Source organism: Aquarana catesbeiana, linkage group LG04, assembly GCF_042186555.1.
Source record: "Aquarana catesbeiana isolate 2022-GZ linkage group LG04, ASM4218655v1, whole genome shotgun sequence".
In the NCBI taxonomy this organism is placed as follows: Eukaryota; Metazoa; Chordata; class Amphibia; order Anura; family Ranidae; genus Aquarana; species Aquarana catesbeiana.
Genome location: NC_133327.1, coordinates 129,554,438 through 129,577,979, shown reverse-complemented (window position 1 = coordinate 129,577,979; position 23,542 = coordinate 129,554,438). Strand labels below are relative to the sequence as shown.

General features: G+C 42.4%; 1 protein-coding gene across 1 annotated transcript in view; it reads right to left on the bottom strand.

Annotated features, from left to right (window-relative positions):
* Positions 1-23,542, bottom strand: part of LOC141139472 (coiled-coil domain-containing protein 39-like) — a 76,247-nt gene that overhangs the window by 38,214 nt on the left and 14,491 nt on the right. Inside the window, exons 3-12 of the mRNA XM_073625623.1 lie at positions 19,326-19,472; positions 18,792-18,950; positions 18,618-18,710; positions 17,980-18,108; positions 11,356-11,547; positions 7,884-7,987; positions 7,632-7,764; positions 4,904-5,098; positions 3,429-3,593; positions 984-1,121 (exon numbers count right to left, since the gene is read on the bottom strand). Coding sequence (XP_073481724.1) covers positions 984-1,121; positions 3,429-3,593; positions 4,904-5,098; positions 7,632-7,764; positions 7,884-7,987; positions 11,356-11,547; positions 17,980-18,108; positions 18,618-18,710; positions 18,792-18,950; positions 19,326-19,472 — 1,455 coding nt within the window. The remainder of the gene's footprint in view (positions 1-983; positions 1,122-3,428; positions 3,594-4,903; positions 5,099-7,631; positions 7,765-7,883; positions 7,988-11,355; positions 11,548-17,979; positions 18,109-18,617; positions 18,711-18,791; positions 18,951-19,325; positions 19,473-23,542) is intronic.

Genomic DNA, 23,542 nt, shown 5'->3' with positions numbered 1-23,542 from the left:
CTGCAGTTTCAGCCATGACCTTGATATAACCACTTTTACCTGAGGATGTATGGGGATGCCCTCAGGGTGTGAAGTGGTTAAACTTACCACTTTTACATGTAGTTTTTAAAAGGACATAAAAAAAAGACAGTAATTTGTTCCCCCATTTATCTCCAACCATACATACATTTCAGATGAGACTGAGCGGCACATGATATGTGGATGTAGTAACAGCATTAAATAAAGAAACAAAAAAAAAAAAAAAAAGAAGAGTCTTCAAACTTTAAACCGTGGATCATGTCATCAGGATTAGATCAAATAATAGATACTTGGCTAGACCCAGTGCAGCTGACCAAAAGACTTCTGGAAATGTAGCATGCAGAGAAATGGAGGGTGGTCAGCGCTCAATATCTTAATTGTGAGGGTAGATACCAAGTTAATGGGACCAGAAAAGAAGACAAGGTTTATTTTCTCAATACACATTAAAAGCTTGTGATGGAGCTGTAATAAAAAGAGCCTACAATACCACTGGAGGTCACCGGGGCAATGAGGAGTTAACGACATCCAGGAATGCTGGCGGTGGAGCATGGGGGGTGCCAATGTCCATGCTATACAAGATGGTATCCGGAGGAGGATGAGGTCCACTAGCCGGAGGTGGAAATGTGGGCTGGCATAATGCTGGAGTTGTCGCGGACCGCGGGATGGTATGCGACCGCTAATAGCCCAGTGGAAGCCTGTTGGTATTGCCTTGCTGACGCTGGTCATGTGAGGGACAGATCAGCTGACCGAACAACCAGAGCTCGGAGCCGGAAGCCAGGGGAACTGAGCCTTAGATAGAACGGGCTCGTGCGGATGACGGATGATTGTTGCTGGAAGTGTGAAGGAGGAAGAGACCCAGGAACCAGCATGGAACATAGGCTTGTCTGTTGCCGTAACAACGCATTTCGCGCGCATGTGGTTTGTCATAGCCCATAGGCTTCTTAACAATACTAGATGTTAATTACCTGTTTTGATGTTCGGAACTTCTTCAGTGTTTTATCAGACATGGTGTTGAACAGCTTAAGTTCCTCCATTTTACTAATCAGATCTCCTTTCTCTTGGCCAGTTTTTTCCAGCTCCCTTTTAATGTACCGTACATCACCCTATAAAGAACAGATAATATAGTCAGGCAAAGAACAAACAAATATTACTCAGTCATAGTAATACATTACAAAAGCTTCCTGCAGACTGCAGAAGGTGGTCAATTGTCAAACATGATACATGTACCTTTCGGTCACACTACTGGCAGTGAATTCCAAAGCGCTCTATGTACTTGTACGTAGTGATAACTGAATCAGTTTCTTGCATTTTTTGTACCTTGTGTGTGCAGATTTGTCTAATCTGCATATAATATGCAAATTGAACTGCAATTGCCTATATTCCTGGATAGAGTGATTCCCATAAATCAAACAGATCTGTACAAATATTCATTAGAATAAAAACATTAGTAAATCGACAATTCTCTTGACTCTGTTATTAATATTTTGCTACTTGGAGCACAGACCAAGAAGACAGCACCTGTGTATTAGGGAGAAACAACAGCTATCAGGATGACTTTTCTAACCTGCTCCATAGACTTTTCTTCCCGACATGGCTGGCTGGCTTGAAGGTCACTCAAATATATAAGAAACAATGAATTTAAAAAAGGGACCTAAACCCTTGTATCCTTTGCAGACAAGGAAGCTGCCATCTTAGTGTGTTTGATCTTCAGTTCCCATGGTGATGCAAATATGATCAGCTATGACACCAGCCTTAGACAGTTTGGTTGAGAGCTGACATAAGCACACTAGTAAAGCTGGATACACACTATACAATTTTCTTTAGGTTTTTTCATTTAGATTTACCAAAACCATATAATATGAGGTCAAACCTAAACACTTTCAATTTGTATGCAATCAGGCAGGCCCTTGCACTACATAGTTGAAGGTAAATCTAAAGGAAATCGAACAACAAAAGTTGTATAGTGTGTATCCAGCTTAACTGTAACAGTTCTTATTTACAGCATACCTTGATTTTAAAGTGATTGTAAAAGGCAAGAATATTATATTTTAACCAATTCAGCCCCAGAGTGTTTTACCCCCTTAATGACCAGGCCATTTTTTGCAATACGGCAATGCGTTACATTAACTGACAATTGCGCAGTCCTGCGATGCTGTACCCACATAAAATTGTTTTTTTTTTTCTCCCACAAATAGAGCTTTCTTTTGGTGGTATTTGATCACTTCTGCAGTTTTTATTTTTTGCGCTATAAACAAAAAAAGAGAGCGACAATTTTGAAAAAAAAAAAACTACATTTTTTTACTTTCTGCTATAAAACACATCCAATAAAAAAATTAAAAAAATCTAATTTCTTCATCAATTTAGACCAATATGTATTCTGCTACATATTTTTGGTAAAAAAAAAAAAATCCCAATAAGTGTATATTGATTGGTTTGCACAAAACACTTTAACACTTTTTTGACTAATACAGTGACCACTAATACAGTGACCAGTGCTAAAAAAAATGCACTGTTACTGTACTAATAACACTGGCAGGGAAGGGGTTAACACCAGGGACGATCAAAGGGTTAAGTGTGTCCCTAGGGGGTGCTTGCTAACTGTGTGGAGGATGGTCTGACTGGCTGAAGACAGAGATTGGTGTTCCTGCTTAGCAGGAACAGAAGATCTCCATCTTCTCCCCTGTCATAACGGCGATCTGCCTTTTTTTTTTTTACATAGGCAGATCACAGTTCTGCCTCTCCCGGGAACGATTGCGGGTGGCCGGCGGACATCAGGTCTGCCAGACCTGCTGATTGGCTCCCCGCTATCCAATCAGTGAGCGATCGCACCTCTGATGGCATACACGTGCCCCCCGGTGGCCGCTGCACGAAACAACGTACAGGTACATTGTTTCAGGCAGCTGGGCTACCTTGCCACAGTAAATGTGCGAAAGGGGGTCCAGAACTGGTTAAAAGGTAACAAACATGTCATACTTACCTGCTCTGTGCAATGGTTTTGCAAAATCCTCCTTCTCTAAGATCCCCTTCTTGTGCTCCTGCCCCCCCCCCCCGCTATGTGCCCCCAAACAAAGCCGCTAGCTATGGGGGCACCCATGCGTGCTTGCTCCTGAACCACCTGTGTGTGTTCATTGACAGAGCCGGCTCGGCCCTGTCCCCTCTCTCTCACTGGCTGTGATAGACAGCAGCAGGAATCAATGTGTCCTGCCTCTCTGTCCAATGAGGAGAGAGAACGCCAAGAGAGCTGCTGCTCCCATTTAAAAAAAGGGGGGGGGGGTTGACAGTACTGCAATAGAAAAATATCTAAAAGGCTGGAATCTTGTAATGGGATACCACACTGAACATTCACATATAAAGTTTCACCTTTATGCTATTTAAAAAAAATACTAGTACTTTCTGTAACATTTGCATACCTGAAGCTTTTTGTGTTGGGTGTTCAAAATAATAAGAGAGGCTTTGCGTTCGTCTAATGATTTTGTAAGTGCAGCTACTTTTGTCTCCAAGGCGTGTTTCTCATCTGTGTTGACTTCACCTTTTAAACGTGATAGCCTGCGCTCTAACTGCTGAATTTGGAACTCCTGTACAAAATAATAAACACACGTGCTTAAAAAATCCCACATAGACACACACAGTACTAGGAAGAGTTAGGTGCAATATGTGTGACAATTCATATTACTGGTTACAGGCTGGGCTACTTTTTGTCCATCTTTACATGCAGAAACATGTCAATACACACCTAAAAACTATTTAAAGTACAAACAAAGGCTTCTGTATGAGAATGTAAAAAAAGTATGAAACTGAATTGCTATGTGATGGACAAGGTCCATAAAGTAAACCAAAATGTTGGGTTTTTGTACTCGTTATAAAATGATTTTCTCAAAGTCCATTTAGGGACACAAGTTAGCAAAAAGCAACCTAGGGTTTTATTGTCATATGCCCCGTACACACGATCGGACTTTCCGACAACAAAACCATGGAATTTTGTTTGAAGGTTGTTGGCTCTAACTTGTCTTGCATACACACGGTCACACAAATGTTGGCCAACAATTTACAAACGTAGTGATGTACAAGATGTACGACGAGCCGAGAAAAAGGAAGTTCAATAGCCAGTGCGGCTCCTTCTGCTTGATTCCGAGCATGCGTGAACTTTTGTGCGTCAGACTTGTGTACACACGATCGGAAATTCCGACAATAAATTTTTGTTGGCGGAAAATTTGAGAACCTGCTAGCCAACATTTGTTGGCGGAAAGTCCGACAACAAATGTTCGATGGAGCATACACACGATCGGACTTTCAGCGAACAAGCTCACATCCAACATTTGTTGTCGGAAAATCCGTTCGTGTGTACGGGGCAATATACAGCAGAAATAGAAAATAGGCATATAGAAAACTGGAGGGCTGCCCCCTTGAGGCTATAACAGCAGTCCAAAGAATAGAGAAAATGGGGCATTATAGGGTGCAAAAGCATTACAAAAATTCTACTAGTTATCTCTAAACATATACAGACATACTCAAGTCAACATCAACTGATATTTTACACCTTTAATACCGCTCAAAGGGCACCTACTACCTATACATATCTTTAAAATGTGATTTTCAGGAAATTCAAAGAATGATCATTTAAACGTATGTATTTTTTAAATAACACATTATAAATCATGCATGCATTATAATGCAATTATAAACTTAAATACTTTATGGTAAATGTTACATACCCACATTGTCTTTTCACATGCTTGTTTATTATTAGGCTTTTTTCCAAGCTGCCTTTCTATATTTGAAAATATTTCAATTATGAAAAATGTCCTGCATGTGGTTAGCTTTCTCTAATCACACAGCAGTGGCATTTAAGGGATTTAATGGTTGAAAGCCAGCGTGGTTTTTGTACCTGATTGTAAATGATCCCCTGTTGCTTTAAAGCATGTAGGTCAAGTTTTTGCAGTTGACTATTAAGGTTTCTCAGCGAGACCTGACTTCCACTAATTTCTGATATCATGTGCTTTTCTTTTGTCTTGTATTCGTGCAGCTCCTGCGATTTCTTGAAATGCTGCTCTCTTATTTGTTTTAGCTGAGCTTCAAGATTCTGTGGGTACAAATGGCAAGATTAAAGTGGTCATTTTGCACAGTATCTGAACAAAAGACATTTCCATTTCTTTGCAGTCTGCTTTACTGGAAATGGTATAATTCTATCACTGATTGTATTTAATATTTATTGCTCAGTTTATTTATTTATTCTGGTACACATGCATGGTATGAACTAATGGTAACAGAATACATTTACGTAGACAACTTTGACCTCAGTCATCAATTTCAAACTGGTTTTAAAAGGCAAATGTTCAAAACCCCCCTATAGCAATCTATCAGCAATAATCCTTTGCTGTACTGATGAAAATTAAATTAGATTAGCTGCAGTGAGTTGCTGACCCTTACCTATAATATTCTGTATAAAATGCAGTCTACCCACGTATAAATTAGCCTCTGGATGCACAGTATGAATGTGTCCTCCAGAAAAGAGAGTATATACCAATAAAGTGTCAGTATTGACAAATGCATATATCAACGTGTGCCATAACTTTTATTTCTTACAGAGATTTACTGTAGGAACCGAAGATTTAATCAGAAAGAAGCAGATTCTCCTGGGTCCTCACTTTAAAAAGTCTATAGTGAATCATGGGTCATGGCTATATTATTTTATATAAATAGTCAAATATAAAAAACAGTGTGTCATGGCTATATTATTTTATATAAGAAGTCAAATATAAAACATCAGTATAAAAACATACAAACTATAACAAATAAATATAATTGCCCAAACCCATCATAGGTTCCCCTTAAGCATAGAAACAATCATGCTGCCCCGGGTCAGGGCTGCCAACCTTCAGTAAATTTACGGACAGTTTGTAAATATCAGTGATTTTTACAACTGTCTGTAAATATCAGGGGCTGATAATTTGTGGTGCTGTGCTGACTTTTTAAGTGTAAACCAGGCAAATTACTTGATATGGGTATTGTCAGTATTTCCATATTATGCTTTAAGAGGAAGTAAACTTCCTCTGCAAACTTTTACCTATAGGTATGCCTATAATAAGGCTAACCTTATATAAGGATAACCTATAGGTATTGAAAATATCTCCTAACACTTTTGGAGATATTTCCAGTGCATGCAGCCAGTGACATCACTGGCGCATGCGCTCTAAAACAGCGGCCCACGTGTGCAGTGAACGGCGGCCCTCGCCCGCATGCCAATCACAGAGCTGGAGCCTGCAAACCCGGAAGAATCCCCGGCAAAGATGTCGGCTGTGACAGCGGTGTGTGGGGACAGCTGCAACAGCTTTGTTTTAAGATCAGTATTTCATAATGAGCTAGTATGTGATAATGCATACTGGGTCATTATGCCATTGTCTTGCAGGTTTTTTTTTTTTAAGGATTTTTTTTTTTATAGAGGTTTACAACCTTTTTAAATATCAATTGTCTTAGTTTTTAATAGCAGTCCTGTCATTTTTCTGGTTGCCAATAAAAAATGTGTTCCGTCAGTAAATTTTCCATATTTTGTCAGGAAAAATGCTGTGAGAGGTTGGCAACACTGCATAGGGTGCTACAGCAAGTGCCTACCAGTCCAGGTCCCAAGCCCACTACAGACATATTAAAAAAAAAAAAAAATCTTAGTGTTAAAGCATGCTTACACCAATATCGTTAATGCTTAACTAAATTTGACAAGCTTTGGGGCACATGGTTGAGTACCCCTGGTCTTGCCCCACTTAACGTGGTGTTACACCGATTGTTGTAAACACACACACACACCTCAGCACTTCTGGTTCATGTCTCTAGTACAGGAAGATAGCACCTTCCATCACGATACATATTTGGTCTCTTTTGCATGTAAGAATGGTCATACTGTGCATGTTTTCTATTACTAATCACTTGGTTGCATTTGTTGGAAACTGCTGTCTGTTTCCACTATTGTTTATGTGCATTTGTTAAATAAAAACTTTCTATGAAAAAAAAAAAAAAAAAGCAAGCTTACAGGTCAGTATTACTTTGTGAAACCTTCCTGCTGTACATACCTAGTCCTACTAGCAAAGCTTCTTACGCACTAGCACTATCATTATAGCGGGTTACTGACTGCTGGCCAGCAAATATGCTGGTATGCAGGAGGTGTCCTCTAAGCCATGCCAATATTAAGATAAGACTCTTCAAGACTTTTTTGTATAGTAGTGCCCAGAAAATTAAGTCTTCTGACTCCAGTTTGCTATTATTGTTTGTTACGCTTCCTTTTCAGCATAGTAGCTTTATATTGGCATTGCCACTGTAGAACAAGGGACATGGGTTTGATTTCAGAAAGAGCACGATAAGCATTAAGACTTCTTGAGGGATGTGGTTTTCTTTCTCAGCCTGGTAAGGTACATGTTTCTCTAATGCATTTGTGTCCCAGGTAAAGGCTGTAAAGCTGCATGTGAGCTGGAAACAGTTTACTGGCAAACACATGTACACACGTATCGTAACATGCACCAAGCATCTATCATTGTTCTGAAATCTCTAAACGAGGTTGGTTGCAATGGGCTACTGCACACCTCTAATCTTTGTACTGCACTAATGAATATGCCGGGGAGCCTTACCTTCACCGTTTTCTCTTGTTCTTTCAGCAGCTCCTCCATACGCTGTGCCCTTTCCTCTATACTCATAGCAGACTCAGTGACGACCTTCAGCTTTTCAGTTAGGCCTTTATTATATTCTTTTGACAGATCCAACCTAAAAATAAACACATTTAGATGTAAAGTCACATTACACTTTTAAATGATCATGTATATAAGAAAGTATAGGATTACGGTATAGCAAAAGCAGGCACATTATAAAAATTCAGTACTGACCTTTCTTCTTTATTTTTTATTTCTTTCCTAAGATTGTTGACTTGAACTCTTATTATTTCTAATTCAGTGGCTGTTCTATCAACAGTCCCTTTCAGAGTATCCAGCTGTTAAGAAGAAAGTTAAAGCCGTTATATGTGGCAGATCGCAAAAAAAACCCCAAAAAAACACAACAAGTTTGAATGATGTGATCAACAGTGATCAAGTTTTTTTTTTAAAGGGCAGCTCCACCCAGTACAAATAATTAAATATTGGGTAGATGTACTATATACCAATACATATTACATGTGTTCCAATACATTTGGCTATTATTGTTTATAGGCATACAGAAACCCTATAGCATTCCTACATCTGTGGCCCCTTTCACTGCATTCTGTAGTCAAGCCCCTCCCCTAAATTCTGCTAAACAGAAAACCGTATTCTCCCTTAATCAAGGGAATGGGACATGCAGCTAAAAAATCTCAGTGGTGTAATTACTGAAGGAATAATAAATCATTGAGTACATAGGCACTCTTACAAGTTTAAAGTGGTTGTAAAGGCAAAAGCATTTCCTAGTATTGCCCCTAACCTTAAATACTTACCCAAGTTCTTTATCATGTATGTATAAGTTGTGCCCATCTGCAGCAGCGCTGGTTCTCTTCCCGCTCTCACAGGCACAGAGACAGCAGTGGGAGCCATTGGCTCCTGCTGCTGCCAATCAAATCCTGTGAGGACGGAGCAGGGGGTGGGAGCGAGCCCGCAGGTGTGCCCCCATAGGAAGCGGCATCCTATGGTGCACACAGAAAAGAAGAGATTTTAATTTAAAAAGTTTATCCTTTACAACCACTTTAAACGTTTTGGAATTACCTTCCAACCCTACTATTCAGCTCAGTTATCCAGCACTAAATTGACTAAAGCTGACCTTACACTAGTACAAATTTGTTGGAAAATTTTCATAAACCTAGAATATGAGTTGTGTTCTTTACATCTCTGAAATGCTGTCTATTTGTGAAAAACATTTATATACTAAGAGAGAGTTTAAAGGGTGAGATGGAATTATTGGTAAATGTAATGTATACAGGAGTTTTGTGGATTGCCTGAGTTTGGGGGATGGGTTATAGAGAGATGGAGTTAGGAAAAAAAAAAAAATCAGGATAATGAAAATTATCAACAAATATGTTCTGTTTTTATTTATCAATATAATATATATTATCCAGTGATTCATATTTGATATTGGAGGTAAAACTGTGTTATAGATACTGTACTCCCTCTTTTTGAATGTCTAATATATTTGTTCCTTAATGTATATTTTTTGTAAAGATTTTTTTTTTTTAAATGAATAAAGTGTTTGAAAAAAAATTTTAAAAATATTTCGGAACATTCAGATTTTCTAATGATTAATGGGGTCAAATCAGTGTTCGTTTTCAAATGTGACAAAAACATTTGAAGGGGCAGGAAGAAAAATTTTTCTCGACCAAACTAATTTCCAACAGTGCATGTGATTTTTAATGAGGAAAATTCCATTCATATCAAAATCAGTTCTTAAAAGCAAACAAAACTTTGAAGTACTTTTGAACAACATTCGTCAAGTCTCTGATGACATTATCAAAAGTACTGCTGACATTTTTTGGACGAACGTTAATTTCTAATTCTAACCAGTATATGGCCAGTTTAAGGCAGAAAAGGCAGTAGCTGTTTTTTGCCAAGTGGGCAATCTTCAAATGATCTTTGAAAGAAAGACTTAAATGGCATACTATACAGTGAGAAATGTATGTTCCACATGGGAACTGAGGATTGTTTGAGGGTTGTCTGAAGTCACAAACCTTGTCTAAAATCTGAGTTGTACCGACTATAGGGGATATGCTGCCACAGATACCTATCTAGTTCAATATGAATATGTGGCAGCCCTTCAAACAAGGGCTGCAACTTCAAATACCCCTCTGCATTCCTGTGCAAATACGTTGCAGGCCCTAAAGGCTAAGTTCACCTTTTTCTAGAAAATAGCCTATGCAGTCAAGGGGCTCCAGTAGATCCTAAAATACTGATGAGCTTTGTAAAATGCCCATCAATTGTATTGTCATTCCTGTAAGCCAGGGGTCTCCAAACTTTCTAAACAAGGGGCCAGTTTACTGTTCTTCAGACTTTAGGGGGGACGGACTGTGGCCATTGGGAGTAGAAAAGGTCCTGACATCAGCCGGAAAAAACAATGCCCCGTCTTTGGTGGGAGGAATTATGCCCTATCATTGGGCCCAATTGTTGGGGTCATTGGGAGGAATTGTTTCCCATCATTGGTGTCAGTGGGCCAAACTGTTGATGTCAATGGCAGGAATTGTGCTCCATCATTGGTGTTGTTGGGTCTATTTGTTGGTGTCAATAAATCATTGGGAGGAACTGTGCCCCTTCACTGGTGTTAGCAGGCCCAGTTGTTGTCATTGGGAGAAATTGTGTCCCATTGTTTGTGTCAATAGGAGGAATTGTGCACCATTGTTGATGTCGGGGGGGGGATTACTTCCCATTGTTGGCATCGGTAGATGAAATAGTGCCCCAAGAGCCAGATAAAAGCAAGCAAAGGGCTGTAGTTTGGAAACCATTGCTGTAGGCCATTTGGGTGTCCTCGAGAAGCCAGGTCAGAAAACTTCCAGTTAACAATCCCCACATCCTTCTTTGTAGCTGTGATGTGAAAACTACTGGATGCTCACTCAGCATTACAGAAAAAAACAATGGCTTTAGACATTCAAGAAACGTGTCAGGCTGTGCGAATGGGAGTTTTTCATTCAAGCTTCCAGGGGACCTAAATGGCCTACAGAAATGACAATAAAATGAATGAACGTTTTACAAAAGTGTACAGTTTTCTAATATCTACTAGGGCCCCTTGACTGTATAGGATATTTAATGAAGAAGGTGAACTTAGCCTTTAAGCTGGCCATACGCGGATTGAATTTCAGCCATTTCCTGCTGAATTGGATGAAAATTTGATTTATGGTCGGCCTTACTAACACCACCTGGCTTGGCAGACTTTGATTTGAAGCTTGAGGGATCTGGGCAGAAAACTTTTGGCAAATAAGTGACTGAAGCCAATCAGCTGCAATCACTGTTCAGATATTCTGACAGCCATGGGCACCATCTTTCAGAATACAATATATGGCATGAGAGATTCATCCATCTACATTGTTAGCATGGATAGAGGAATCTTTTGGGGGTGAACTAAGGAAAAATCTCTGCATGTATGGCCAGCTTGATTCACTGAGCACCCTGCCTATAGATTCTGCAAACATGTTGGTACATCTATGATCCTCAAAATAATGGATTTCTGGTAGTCAGGTCACTAACATTAAAGTGTTTTCACAGCTAGCAGTAGTCCACTGAATTACAGGTATCAGATAACGTTCAAAAACAAGGTGAATTTCTGTTGCTATATAGAAACTCCCAACAATATCACATCTGCTGTTTGTAAGCCATTTCCATATGTTTTATCTCTGTCTATTTCTGATGTTACCTCATCTTGCAGATTGTTCCGCACTGCCTCTTGCTCTTGATAGTCCTGTCTCAGTCTGACTGCTTTTCTTTCCACAATGTCTATCTTCTTCTCAAATTCCTTGTTATTTTCGATTTCACTGTTCAAGAACTGGATTTTCTCCTTGATTGTACTTTCTCTGTCTCGTAAGTCTTGCTTGACCTGAGCTAACAGCTAGTAAAAAAAAAAAAAAAAAAAAAAAGGAGAAGAAGATTAGTGTTAGGTAGCTGCATTCATTCAATAACACACACACACACACACACACACACACACACACACACACACGCATTTTTATAGGATCAGGTTTAGGGCCAATCAGAAAAAAAAGAAGAGTTAGTTGGCAAGCATGGCAGCAAATATGAAGATTAGCAGTAATCAGCAGGTAGGGTCTGCTCCCTGGATGAGTTTAAAGTGGTTGTAAACCTCAGACATGAAATATGAACAAAGCATGTCCCTCTATAGTGTGTACTTGTCTGAAACCAGAGCGCTAAGTGTCATTTCTCTTTGCTGCCTTATTCCTTAGCACACAGCCTGTAATTGACAGCCTCAGCTTAGTTCTTGTGTGTGGTGTGAGGGTGGTCTGTTCCTTCCCTCCAATCAGCTCTCAGAGCTCTTCTCACTGAGCTCTGCAGAGTAAAACATCAGCTGCCCGTCCTTGTTTTCTGGAAGCTCAGAAAGCTGTATAGTGCACTTTAAAGTTGTTGTAAACCCTGTTACACCACTTGTACATACAGGTAAGCCAATAATAAGGATTACCTGTACGTACTGTAAATATACTGCACAAGAATATGCTGTAAAGATATTTACCATATACGCTTGCGCCAACGTCATTGGTGCATGCACACTGAAGAAACGGCTCGATCGTGCCATTTCTAAAGGGCTTGTGCTGTGACAAGCAACACCCACGCACAAGTGCGGGAGTGATGTCATCGCGGCTCCGGCCAATCACAGCACCAGAACCGGAAATAACCCCAGGAGACATGTTGCTGGTCACAGCAGTGTACGGGGACCACTGCAACAGGTTCGATCTAAGGTAAGTATTTAATAATGAGCTAGTATGCGATGCACACTAGCTCATTATGCCTTTTGTCTGGCAGTTTTTTTTGTTTTTTTTTTATTATGGGTTTACAACCACTTTAAATTTTGACAAAGCACTTCTAAAGTGTGAAACGCGTCAACCTACCTGCATTTCCCCTGCCTGTACCCATCCAGTGTTTTTATTACATTTATGCTTCAATAAAGACTTTCAACTTTACTTCCTGTGTGGGTGTGCTGCCGATCCGAAGTTTCTCTGTTCCATGATTTCTGCTGCAGTGGCAGGCCGTGCACCCCCACCTCACAGAAGCAACCTTGGAGTGTTACCGATTGTATAACCTGTGAGCAGCGGTCTTTTTCCTCACTTTAATTTGATGTAGAGGCTACAGATAAACAGGTACAAATTGTATAGAAGGTTTTGTATCTGTGTATTACCTGAGGCCAGTCAGTTCACTGGGTAAGTGTAATGGCTAATTCACACATGCATTGTAAAAAACGCCTGTCACCGCAAGCACACACAGAAAACAATTGTTTCCTGAGTGTCCCATTCACGCTGCAATGCAGCCCAGGGCTACACTGTTTGAGGATGCCCCACGGATGCTCAATAGGGTTTAGGTCTAGAGACATGCTTGGCCAGTCCATCACCTTTACCCTCAGCTTCTTTAGCAAGGCAGTGGTCGTCTTGGAGGTGTGTTTGGGGTAGTTATGTTGAAATACTGCCCTGCGGCCCAGACTACGAAGGGAGGGGATCATGCTCTGTTTCATTATGTCACAGTACATGTTGGCTTCATGGTTCCCTCAATGAACTGTAGCTTCCCAGTGCCGGCAGCTCTCATGCAGCCCCAGACCATGACACTCCCACCACCATGCTTGACTGTAGGAAAGACACACTTGTCTTTGTACTCCTCATCTGGTTGCCACCACACACGCTTGACACCATATGAACCAAATACGTTTATCTTGGTCTCATCAGACTACAGGACATGGTTCCAGTAATCCATGTCCTTAGTCTGCTTGTCTTCAGCAAACTGTTTGGGGGCTTTCTTGTGCATCATCTTTAAAAAAGGCTTCCTTCTGGGATGACAGCCATGCAGACCAATTTGATGCAGCGTGTGGCGTATGGTCTGAGCACTGACAGGCTCAGACCCCTTTAACCTCTGCAGCAATGCTGGCAGCACTCAAAAGTCTATTTCTCAAAGACAACCTCTGGATATGACGCTGAGCATGTGCACTCAACTTCTTTGGTCGACCATGGCGAGGCCTATTCTGCATGGAACCTGTCCAGTTAAACTGCTGTATGGTCTTGGCCACCGTGCTGCAGCTCAGTTTCAGGGTCTTGCCAATCTTCTTATAGCCTAGGCCATCTTTATGTAGAGCAACAATCCTTTTTTTCAGATCTCAGAGAGTTCTTTGCCATGAGGTGCCATGTTGAGCTTCCAGTGACCAGTATGAGTGAGTGAGAACGATAACACCAAATTTAACACACCTGCTCCCCATTCACACCTGAGACCTTGTAACACTAATGAGTCACAAGACACGGTGGTAGGGAAAATGGCTAATTGGGCCCAATTTGGACATTTTCACTTAGAGGTGTATTCACTTTTATTGCCAGTGGTTTAGACATTATTGGCTGTGTGTTGAGTTATTTTGAGGGGACATCAAAGTTATACAAGCTGTACACTCACTACTTTACATTGCAGCAAAGTGTCATCTGTTCAGTGTTGTCAAATGAAAAGATATAATAAAATATTTACAAAAATGTGAGGAGTGTACTCACTTTTGCGAAATACTCTATTACCTTATTTAATAGCGGTAGAGCAGGAAAAATGTAAAAGAGCTACGTAATTTGCATGTGTAACTGTAATGGTGCCAGTGGGGTATACATTGCCATCCATGTGACCACAATCACATAGCACAAATAGTAATGGCGAGCAGCAGGGACAGTATATAGAATTTCAGTGCTGAAAACTTCACTCCAATTCACTCTGTATTCTGTCTTAACGATTTTTATAAATATTTAATGAGGGTTAGAAAATGGCACACTGGTTTATGTTTTATGCAACGTACACACGATCTGATTTTTCGACCGGACTGGTCCGACGGACTTTTGACAGACTTCCGCCGGACTTTTTTACAAACGGACTTGCCTACACACGACCGGACTACGGACGGCCTTGCCTACACATGACCGGGCTTTCCGGCGGACCTATTTCCCGACGAAGTTACGGCGGACTTTCCAAATGAACGGACTTGCCCACACACGAACAAGTCCGTTCATTTTGAACGTGACTCGGGTACGACAGGACTAGAAAAGGAACTCAATCTCGCCGCTTTTATCGGCGAGATTAACACCTTGCCAGCCCCGTCACGGGGCATACCAGGCCCTTAGGTCTGGTATGGATTTTAAGGGAAACCCCTACGCCGAAAAACACGGCGTGGGGTCCCCCCAAAATCCATACCAGACCCCTATCCGAGCACGCATACCGGCCGGTCAAGAAAGGGTGGTGGGGGATGAGCGAGCAGCCCACCTCCTGAACTGTACCAGGCTGCATGCCCTCAATATGGGGGGGGGGGTGCTTTGGGGGAGGGGGGGAATGCAGCAAGATTAACCTGTTTTTTTTTTTTGGATAATACGGAAAATAAACCTTATAGTGACTGAGTGAGTATGAACAGCATATAATACAGCATTTATTAGTAGGTTTTTATGATGTGGGTTTAATAACACTTTAACAATCTTAGCATGCCAAAAAAATTAGCTGGAGTGTCACACTGAATTCAAGGGTTTCTAATGCCGTGTACATACGGGCGGATTTTCCAAACGTTCGTCTGTATGCTGGTCTGACGGACTAGATACAATGCAAGGGCAGGGTACTGCATCTCACGCTCGCTGCAATAGGAAAAACAAATTTCCCTATTGCGGCGAGCGCGAGGCGACGATGTCCCTTAAGTCTGGTATGGAATTTAAGGGGAACCCCCTACGCCAAAAAAACGGCGTGGGGTCCCCCCAAAATCCATACCAGACCCCTATCTGAGCACGCAGCCTGGCCGGTCAGGAAAGGGGGTGGGGACGAGCGAGCGCCCCCCTCCTGAACCGCACCAGGCCGCATGCCCTCAACATGGGGGGGTGGGTGCTTTGGGGGAGGGGGGGCGCCCTGCGGGCCCCCCACCCCAAAGCACCTTGTCCCCATGTTGATGAGGACAAGGGCCTCTTCCCGACAACCCTGGCCGTTGGTTGTCGGGGTCTGCGGGCGGGAGGGCTTATTGGAATCCGGGAGCCCCCTTTAATAAGGGGGCCCCCAGATCCTGGCCCCCCACCCTATGTGAATGATGGTACCCCTACCCGTTCACCTAGGGAAAAAAAGTGTCAAAAAAAAAACAAACAAAAAAAAAAAAAAAAAACACCACACTACTTCCAACTTCGTCGCTCTCTCCGGCCTCTTCTCCCGGTTCCTCCGATATCTTCTGCCGCTCTTTTGCTAGCGGTGGCCTGGACTTCTGCATCGTCTTCTTCCCTCTTCTCTTCTTCCGATGTTGACACGATGCTCTCTCCCGCTGTAATGGTGTGTGAGCGGTGCGCGATGACTTATATAGGCGGTAAACCCCGCTCCCTTATAACGTCACAGTCCTTGGGCATGCTGGGACTGTGACTGTGACGTCATAAGGGGGCGTGGTCACCGGGTGATGTTGACCACGCCCCTTATGATGTCACATGCCCAGCATGCCCAGGGATGACGTTATAAGGGGGCGGGGTCAACACCTATATAAGTCATCGCGCACCATTACAGCGGGAGAGAGCGTCGTGTCAACATCGGAAGAAGAGAAGAGGGAAGAAGACGATGCAGAAGTCCAGGCCACCGCTAGCAAAAGAGCGGCAGAAGATATCGGAGGAACCGGGAGAAGAGGTCGAACACCGGGAGAAGAGGCCAGAGAGCGGGAGAAGAGGCCAGAGAGCGGGAGAAGAGGCCGGAGAGCGGGAGAAGAGGCCGGAGAGAGCGACGAAGTCGGAAGTAGTGTGTTTGTTTTTTGTTTTTTTTTTACACTTTTTCCCTAGGTGAATGGGTAGGGGTACCATGTACCCCATACTCATTCACATAGGGTGGGGGGCCGGGATCTGGGGGCCCCCTTATTAAAGGGGGCCCTGGATTCCGATAAGCCCCCCCGCCCGCAGACCCCGACAACCAACGGCCAGGGTTGTCGGGAAGAGGCCCTTGTCCTCATCAACATGGGGACAAGGTGCTTTGGGGTGGGGGGCCCGCAGGGCGCCCCCCCTCCCCCAAAGCACCCACCCCCCCCCATGTTGAGGGCATGCGGCCTGGTACGGTTCAGGAGGGGGGGCACTCGCTCGTCCCCACCCCCTTTCCTGAACGGCCAGGCTGCGTGCTCGGATAGGGGTCTGGTATGGATTTTGGGGGGACCCCACGCCGTTTTTTTGGCGTAGGGGGTTGCCCTTAAATTCCATACCAGACTTAAGGGACATCGTCGCCTCGCGCTCGCCGCAATAGGAAAATGTGTTTTTCCTATTGCAGCGAGCGCGCGATGCAGTACCCTGCCCTTGCATTGTATCTGGTCCGTCAGACCAGCATACAGACGAACGTTTGGAAAATCTGCCCGTATGTACACGGCATTAGAAACCCTTGAATTCAGTGTGACACTCCAGCTAATTTTTTGGCATGCTAAGATTATTAAAGTGTTATTAAACACACATCATAAAAAACCTACTAATAAATGCTGTATTATATGCTGTTCATACTCACTCAGTCACTATAAGGTTTGTTTTCCGTATTATCCCAAAAAAAAACAACAGGTTAATCTTGCTGCATTCTATCTCTCTCCACCTTCTGTTCATGTCCCCAATTTAGCTAGGTATTTTGCAGCTGTGGTGGCAACTCTGCACATGCTCAGTTTTCAGTGAGTTTCTATGCTGAGCATTTCCTCCCTATCACAGCTGAGCAGCCCATGTGACTATAGAGTCACACATGTGGGCATATACACAGTGGGGGTGGGATATTACATGTAGATTAATGAAGGCTTCACCTCCCTCTTATTCTAAGACACAGGCTGGAGGGGTGTGACACAGCCTGTGACTGGCTTACTTACATCCACACCGAGTTATTGACAAAAAAAAAAGAATAAAGATTTCATTTCAAATATATATAGTGTTTGTATGACCACTTATAACAGTTTATTGATATTATTTTTACTGTGTATTTCAAAGGCTTTTTTTATTTGTTTTTTATTTTGAATATGTGGAGAGCAGCAAAGGACTAGAAGCTCCTCCTGCTTATGTTTCCCTGTAGACGGGCTGGGAAAGATCTGGGTCATGTGACAGCTGTATATCGATTAGGAAAAAAGTATTTAGTACTTTTTTAAAAATTATTACAGTGCCATCATCCACATACAGAAATAGAAGGGACGATGTAAATTAAACAGTGTGTGTTTAACTCTGGATTGACACTTAAAATTAATAATCAGCTGATTTCAATTGTCAATATTACCGGTAATAAGGTCTCTACTTAGAAAGAGATGTTACCAATTTTTTTTGTAAAAAAAATCAAATTGCAATTTTTTTACCAGTGCATATTGGTCAATTTGTCTGTCCCTTTTCTGCATCTGATCGATGGTGTTCTCCCACTGCTGGATCAGCTGTTGTCTTTCTGAATGTGCTTTGCGGAAATCTTCAGCTGTCTTGTCCAGCTCAATCTGTAAAACAAGAGAATGCTTCCTGTATATTATGGTTGAAAATTAAACTCTTGCTTAAGACATGGGTGCTCAATGTGTGGCCCACCAGCTGTTGCAGAACTACAAGTCCCATCATAACTCCAAATTTGGGAGTCATGCTTGTAATGATCAGCCTTGCAATAACACATGGCATTTGTAGTTCTGAAACAGCTGGAGGGCCAGAGGTTGAGCATTCATGGCTTAAGAGAATACTGAAAAAATAATGGTACATATGCTAAAATACTGTTTAATTATACATTATGGCGCATACAAAAAAAAAAAAAAAAAAAAACACACATTAATCTCCATAAAATTCAGCTCAGTAAGACTTATGTTTTTACAGCAACTCAAACCTGAGCTTTTGCCGCACAGAACAAAACATGAGCAGAGAACTAAACAATTAATGATTGCATTTAAAAAAGTGTTTTGTAATGACACCATCCATGGTGCAGAATATGGACAGAAAGCAATATGTATATTAAAGATTATACCTGTGAAGTGATGGTCTCCGTTAGTTCATTGTCTAAATGTTTCCGTTTCAGGTTAGCTTCCACAGTCATCCTTTCAATCTGCAGTGACAATTCCTACAGAGAAGCATTCAATATTTACTGCCATTATACATTCATCTACATACAGGTTGTCATGAAAAAACATAAGTTGCTTACCCTAATTTTCCCTTCATCTTTTTGAGAGTATTTCTGAATGGCAACAGAATCTTCGTCTTTACGAGCAGATTCCTTCAACCAGTCTTCCAGATCCTGTTGGTTCCACTTGAGTTGACTTTTTAGTTTCTCCAGTTTCTGAGTGGCCTTGAATATGTTATTCTAAATAAAATAATTAAGAGGTATATGGATGGGAACTATAACCTTGATGTTATAAACAATTTCGATGTGTTTAACTTATTTGCTATGTTTCTTTTCAACAGAAGCAGACAGTTTTTAGCATAAAGAAAACAATGTATATGGACTTTGAATTCGTTTCTTCACATGCCGCCTCTTCCACTGCAGAAGGCTACAACATTTCAAGGTATTAAGATAGCCATTATTTTCTTTGATTATACTTTAATGATGTGCTCTACATTAAATCACATTGTATAGACACAATGCATAATTCTTTAGTGAGCTCTTTTGTTAAAGTCGCTTTTACCTTGAGTTTATATTTACGTAGAACGAGAACAGAAATCTACATATAAGGCTTACTTCTTGATTATTTTTCTTTTCCCTCAAGGATACCAGCTCGTTTTCCAGACGTTGAATTTCTTGCTTTAGACGCCCGGTTTCCCTTTCAGCGAGAGTTTTAAAGTGTTCTTCACTTTCAATTTCTTTCTCTCGGGCCCTACAAAGAGACTGGAATAACAGTTTTTATATTAACGGCCCCTGTCTGTGTTATTGGTTACATACAAACTACGGTAAAATAACACAAAGCACAGAGGCATTTTGTGTAAATGTTTTTCACGTCAATGCTCTACTGCTTTCCACAGCTCTCAGAAGAGGTTTACCTTCAACGTTAGACCATGGCTGCAAATATTTCATCCATAGAATAAGCACAGATTTACAAAGAATCATTGAGATTTAGCCCCGGTTCACACAGGGGCGGCACGACTTGCAAGTCACCCCAAGTCGCCCCCAAAGTAGTACAGGAACCTTTTTCTAAGTCGGAGCGACTTGCGTCGCTCCTATTAGAACGGTTCCATTGTACAGAATGGGAGGCGACTTGTCAGGCGGCTAGGTCGCCTGACAAGTCGCCCCTGTGTGAACCGGCTCTTAAGCTTCTTGGTAACTGTTGAAGACCATTTACATTAGAGCGATGCAGTACAGAAAAAAAAAAAAATAATAATATCTTTGATGTCTCATTCACATCATATGTGCATAAAAAACTGATGGAAAAAGCTTGCAAATTTCACTTGCATCAGTTTTCATGCACATTTCAGTGAGTTTTTATGCACACCGACATCAGGTTTCATGCGCGTCTGTTGTGAGCCCTGTTCTCACCACAATGTGAAAGTCATGTCAGTTTTTTTCATGCAGAAAACTGCATACACATTACAGATTCCTGCACAGAAAAAAATCTGCATGTGATACCAGTGTTGATGGTATGACCAGGGCACATAGAGAACAATTGTTTTCTTTGAGCCCTTGCAGAACATGTGCAGAAAAACCGACGTCTCTACACATGGTGTGCACGCGGCTTGAATGTAACTGTTTTGGAAAACAGCTTAATCATTGGATTTAGTGCTACTTTAAACTCCTGCCTATTTGTTTGCTTCTTGTATACCATTGGGGAAATTTTCCTCCACATTCTGTTCCAGAGATACAACAGAAAGTTATAGGAAATCTCCCAAAGGGATGAGAATTCTGCTCTGGGACAGCTGACCCTAGGACAGGTCTGTCAGTCTGGGGAGATGGAGAGTCGGTGTGCAGAGTGGGTATCGGGAGTATGTGATCAACAGAATATAGTCATAGCTGTCAAAGTACATGTAAGCTGGTATAGTGGGCTGAATGTTTGCAGCCATGGACGATACACATTTTGTGTATTAAGTTACAGCATATTATTCTACTATGTACAGTCTGTCACACAGAAGACAAAACTGCACAGATCCCACTGGTGACATGGATATTGGAGAGCGATATCTATGTGCATTGGTTGGCAGATCTCAACGGTGACATGAATACTGGAGAGAGAGGGCTATGTGTGCTGGGGAGCAGATTTCATTTGGGACATGGATACTGGAGAGAGTTATGTGTACTGGGGGGCAAATCCCACTGATGACATGGATACCTGAGAGAGAGCTATGTGTAATGGTGGGCAAATCTCACTGGTGACATTGATACTGAAGGGAAAGGAAAAATGTACTGGGGGGCAGATCTAAATCGGTGACATGAATACTGGAGAGAGAGGGCTATGTGTACTGGGGGGCAGATTTCACTGGTGATATGGATACTGGAGAGAGTTAAGTGCACTGTGGGGGGGGGGGGCTATGTGTAATGGTTGGCAAATCTCACTGGCAACATGGATAATAAAAGGACAGCTAAGTGTACTGGGGCAGATCTCCCTAGTGTCAAGGATACTGGAGAGAGCTATATGTACTGGAGAGTGGATCTCTCTGGAGATGTGGATAATAGAGGGAGAGCTATGAGTACTGGGATTTCCCTATATATTGGAGAGAGAGAGCTATGTGTACTGGGGAACAGATATCTGGTGACATGGATATTGCAGAGATAAGTGTACTGGTGACTAGGGATGAGCCGAACACCCCCCGGTTCGGTTCGCATCAGAACATGCGAACAGGCAAAAAATTCGTTCGAACACGCGAACACCGTTAAAGTCTATGGGACACGAACACGAAGAATCAAAAGTGCTCATTTTAAAGGCTTATATGCAAGTTATTGTCATAAAAAGTGTTTGGGACCCTGGGTCCTGCCCCAGGGAACATCTATCAATGCAAAAAGAAGTTTTAAAAAGGGCCGTTTTTCGGGAGCAGTGATTTTAATAATGGTTAAAGTGAAACAATAAAAGTGCAATATTCCTTTAATTTTCGTACCTGGGGGGTGTCTATAGTATGCCTGTAAAGGGGCGCATGTTTCCCGTGTTTAGAACAGTCTGACAGCAAAATTACATTTCAAAAGGAAAAAAAGTCTTTTAAAACTACTCGCGGCTATAATGAATTGCCGGTCCGACAATACACATAAAAGTTCATTGATAAAATCGGCATGGGGATTCCACACAGGGGAACCCCGAACCAAAATTAAAAAAAAAAAAAAAATGGCGTGGGGGTCCCCCTCAAAATACATACCAGACCCTTATCCGAGCACGCAACCTGGCAGGCCACTGGAAAAGAGGATGGGATGAGAGAGCACCCCCCCTCCTGAACTGTACCAGGCCACATGCCGTCAACATTGGGAGGGTGCTTTGAGGTAGCCCCCCAAAGCACCTTGTCCCCATGTTGATGGGGAGAAGGGCCTCATCCCCACAACCCTTGCCCAGCGGTTGTGGGGGTCTGCGGGCGGGGGGGCTTATTGAAATCTGGAAGCCCCCTTTAACAAGGGGACCCCCAGATCCCAGCCCCCCCACTGTGTGAATTGGTAATGGGGTCCCGCTGGGTGACCCCGCCCCCCTGACAACACTGGGAAAGCCACAGGGAAGTCCCGTGAATTCCCTGTGCGTCAGAGGAGGGCGGGGTCACCGGGTGGCCCCGCCCTCCATTATATAAGAAGTGAAGCGTCACATGGCTGAAGACTCCCACGGAGGCGGATCGTGTGGACGGAGCGGAGAAGATGCGGGACAAGAAAAGTGGACGAAGAAAAAGATGGAAAAGAAGAAGATAAGGAAGATGGAGGAAGAAGAACACCAGAAGAAAGAAGATGGAAGAAGAAGCCGAAAGAAGAAGAAATTAATAAAGGACTTGTCAAAAACCGTCTCTTGTGTTTAACCTTTTTGACACTTTTTTTGTCAAAAAAATTTGTACCCCATTACCAATTCACACAGGGGGAGGCGGGATCTGGGGGTCCCCTTGTTAAAGGGGGATTCTAGATTCCGATAAGCCCCCCGCCCACAGATCCCCACAATCACTGGTCAAGGGTTGTGGGGATGAGGCCCTTCTCCCAATCAACATGGGGACAAGGTGCTTTGGGGGGCTACCTCAAAGCACCCTCCCAATGTTGAGGGCATTTGGCCTGGTATGGTTCAGGAGGGGGGGGCGCTCTCTCGTCCCCCCCTCTTTTCCTGCGGCCTGCCAGGTTGCGTGCTCGGATAAGGGTCTGGTATGGATTTTTGAGTGGACCCCACGCCATTTTTTTTTTAAATTTTGTCGCGGGGTTCCCCTTAAAATCCATTCAGGTCTGGTATGGATTTTGAGGGGGACCCCACGCCATTTTTTTTTTCACATTTTGGCGCGGGTTTCCCCTTAATATCCATACCAGACCTGAAGGGCCTGGTATGGAATTTAGGGGGACCCCCACGCCATTTTTTTTTTTAATTTGGTTCGGGGTTCCCCTGTGGGGAATCCCAATGCCGTTTTTATCAATGAACTTTTATGTGTATTGTCGGACCGACAATTCATTATAGCCATGAGTAGTTTTAAATGACTTTTTTTTCCCTTTGAAATGTCATTTTGCTGTCAGACTGTTCTAAACACAGGAAACATGCGCCCCTTTACAGGCATACTATAGACACCCCCCAGGTACGAAATTTAAAGGAATATTACACTTTTATTGTTTCACTTTAAGAATTATTAAAATCACTGCTCCCGAAAAAACGTCTTTTTGCATTGATACATGTCCCCTGGGGCAGGACCCGGGTCCCCAAACACTTTATGACAATACCATGCATATAAGCCTTTAAAATTAGCACTTTTGATTTCTCCCATAGACTTTTAAAGGGTGTTCTGCGGCTTTCAAATTTGCCGTGAACACCCCAA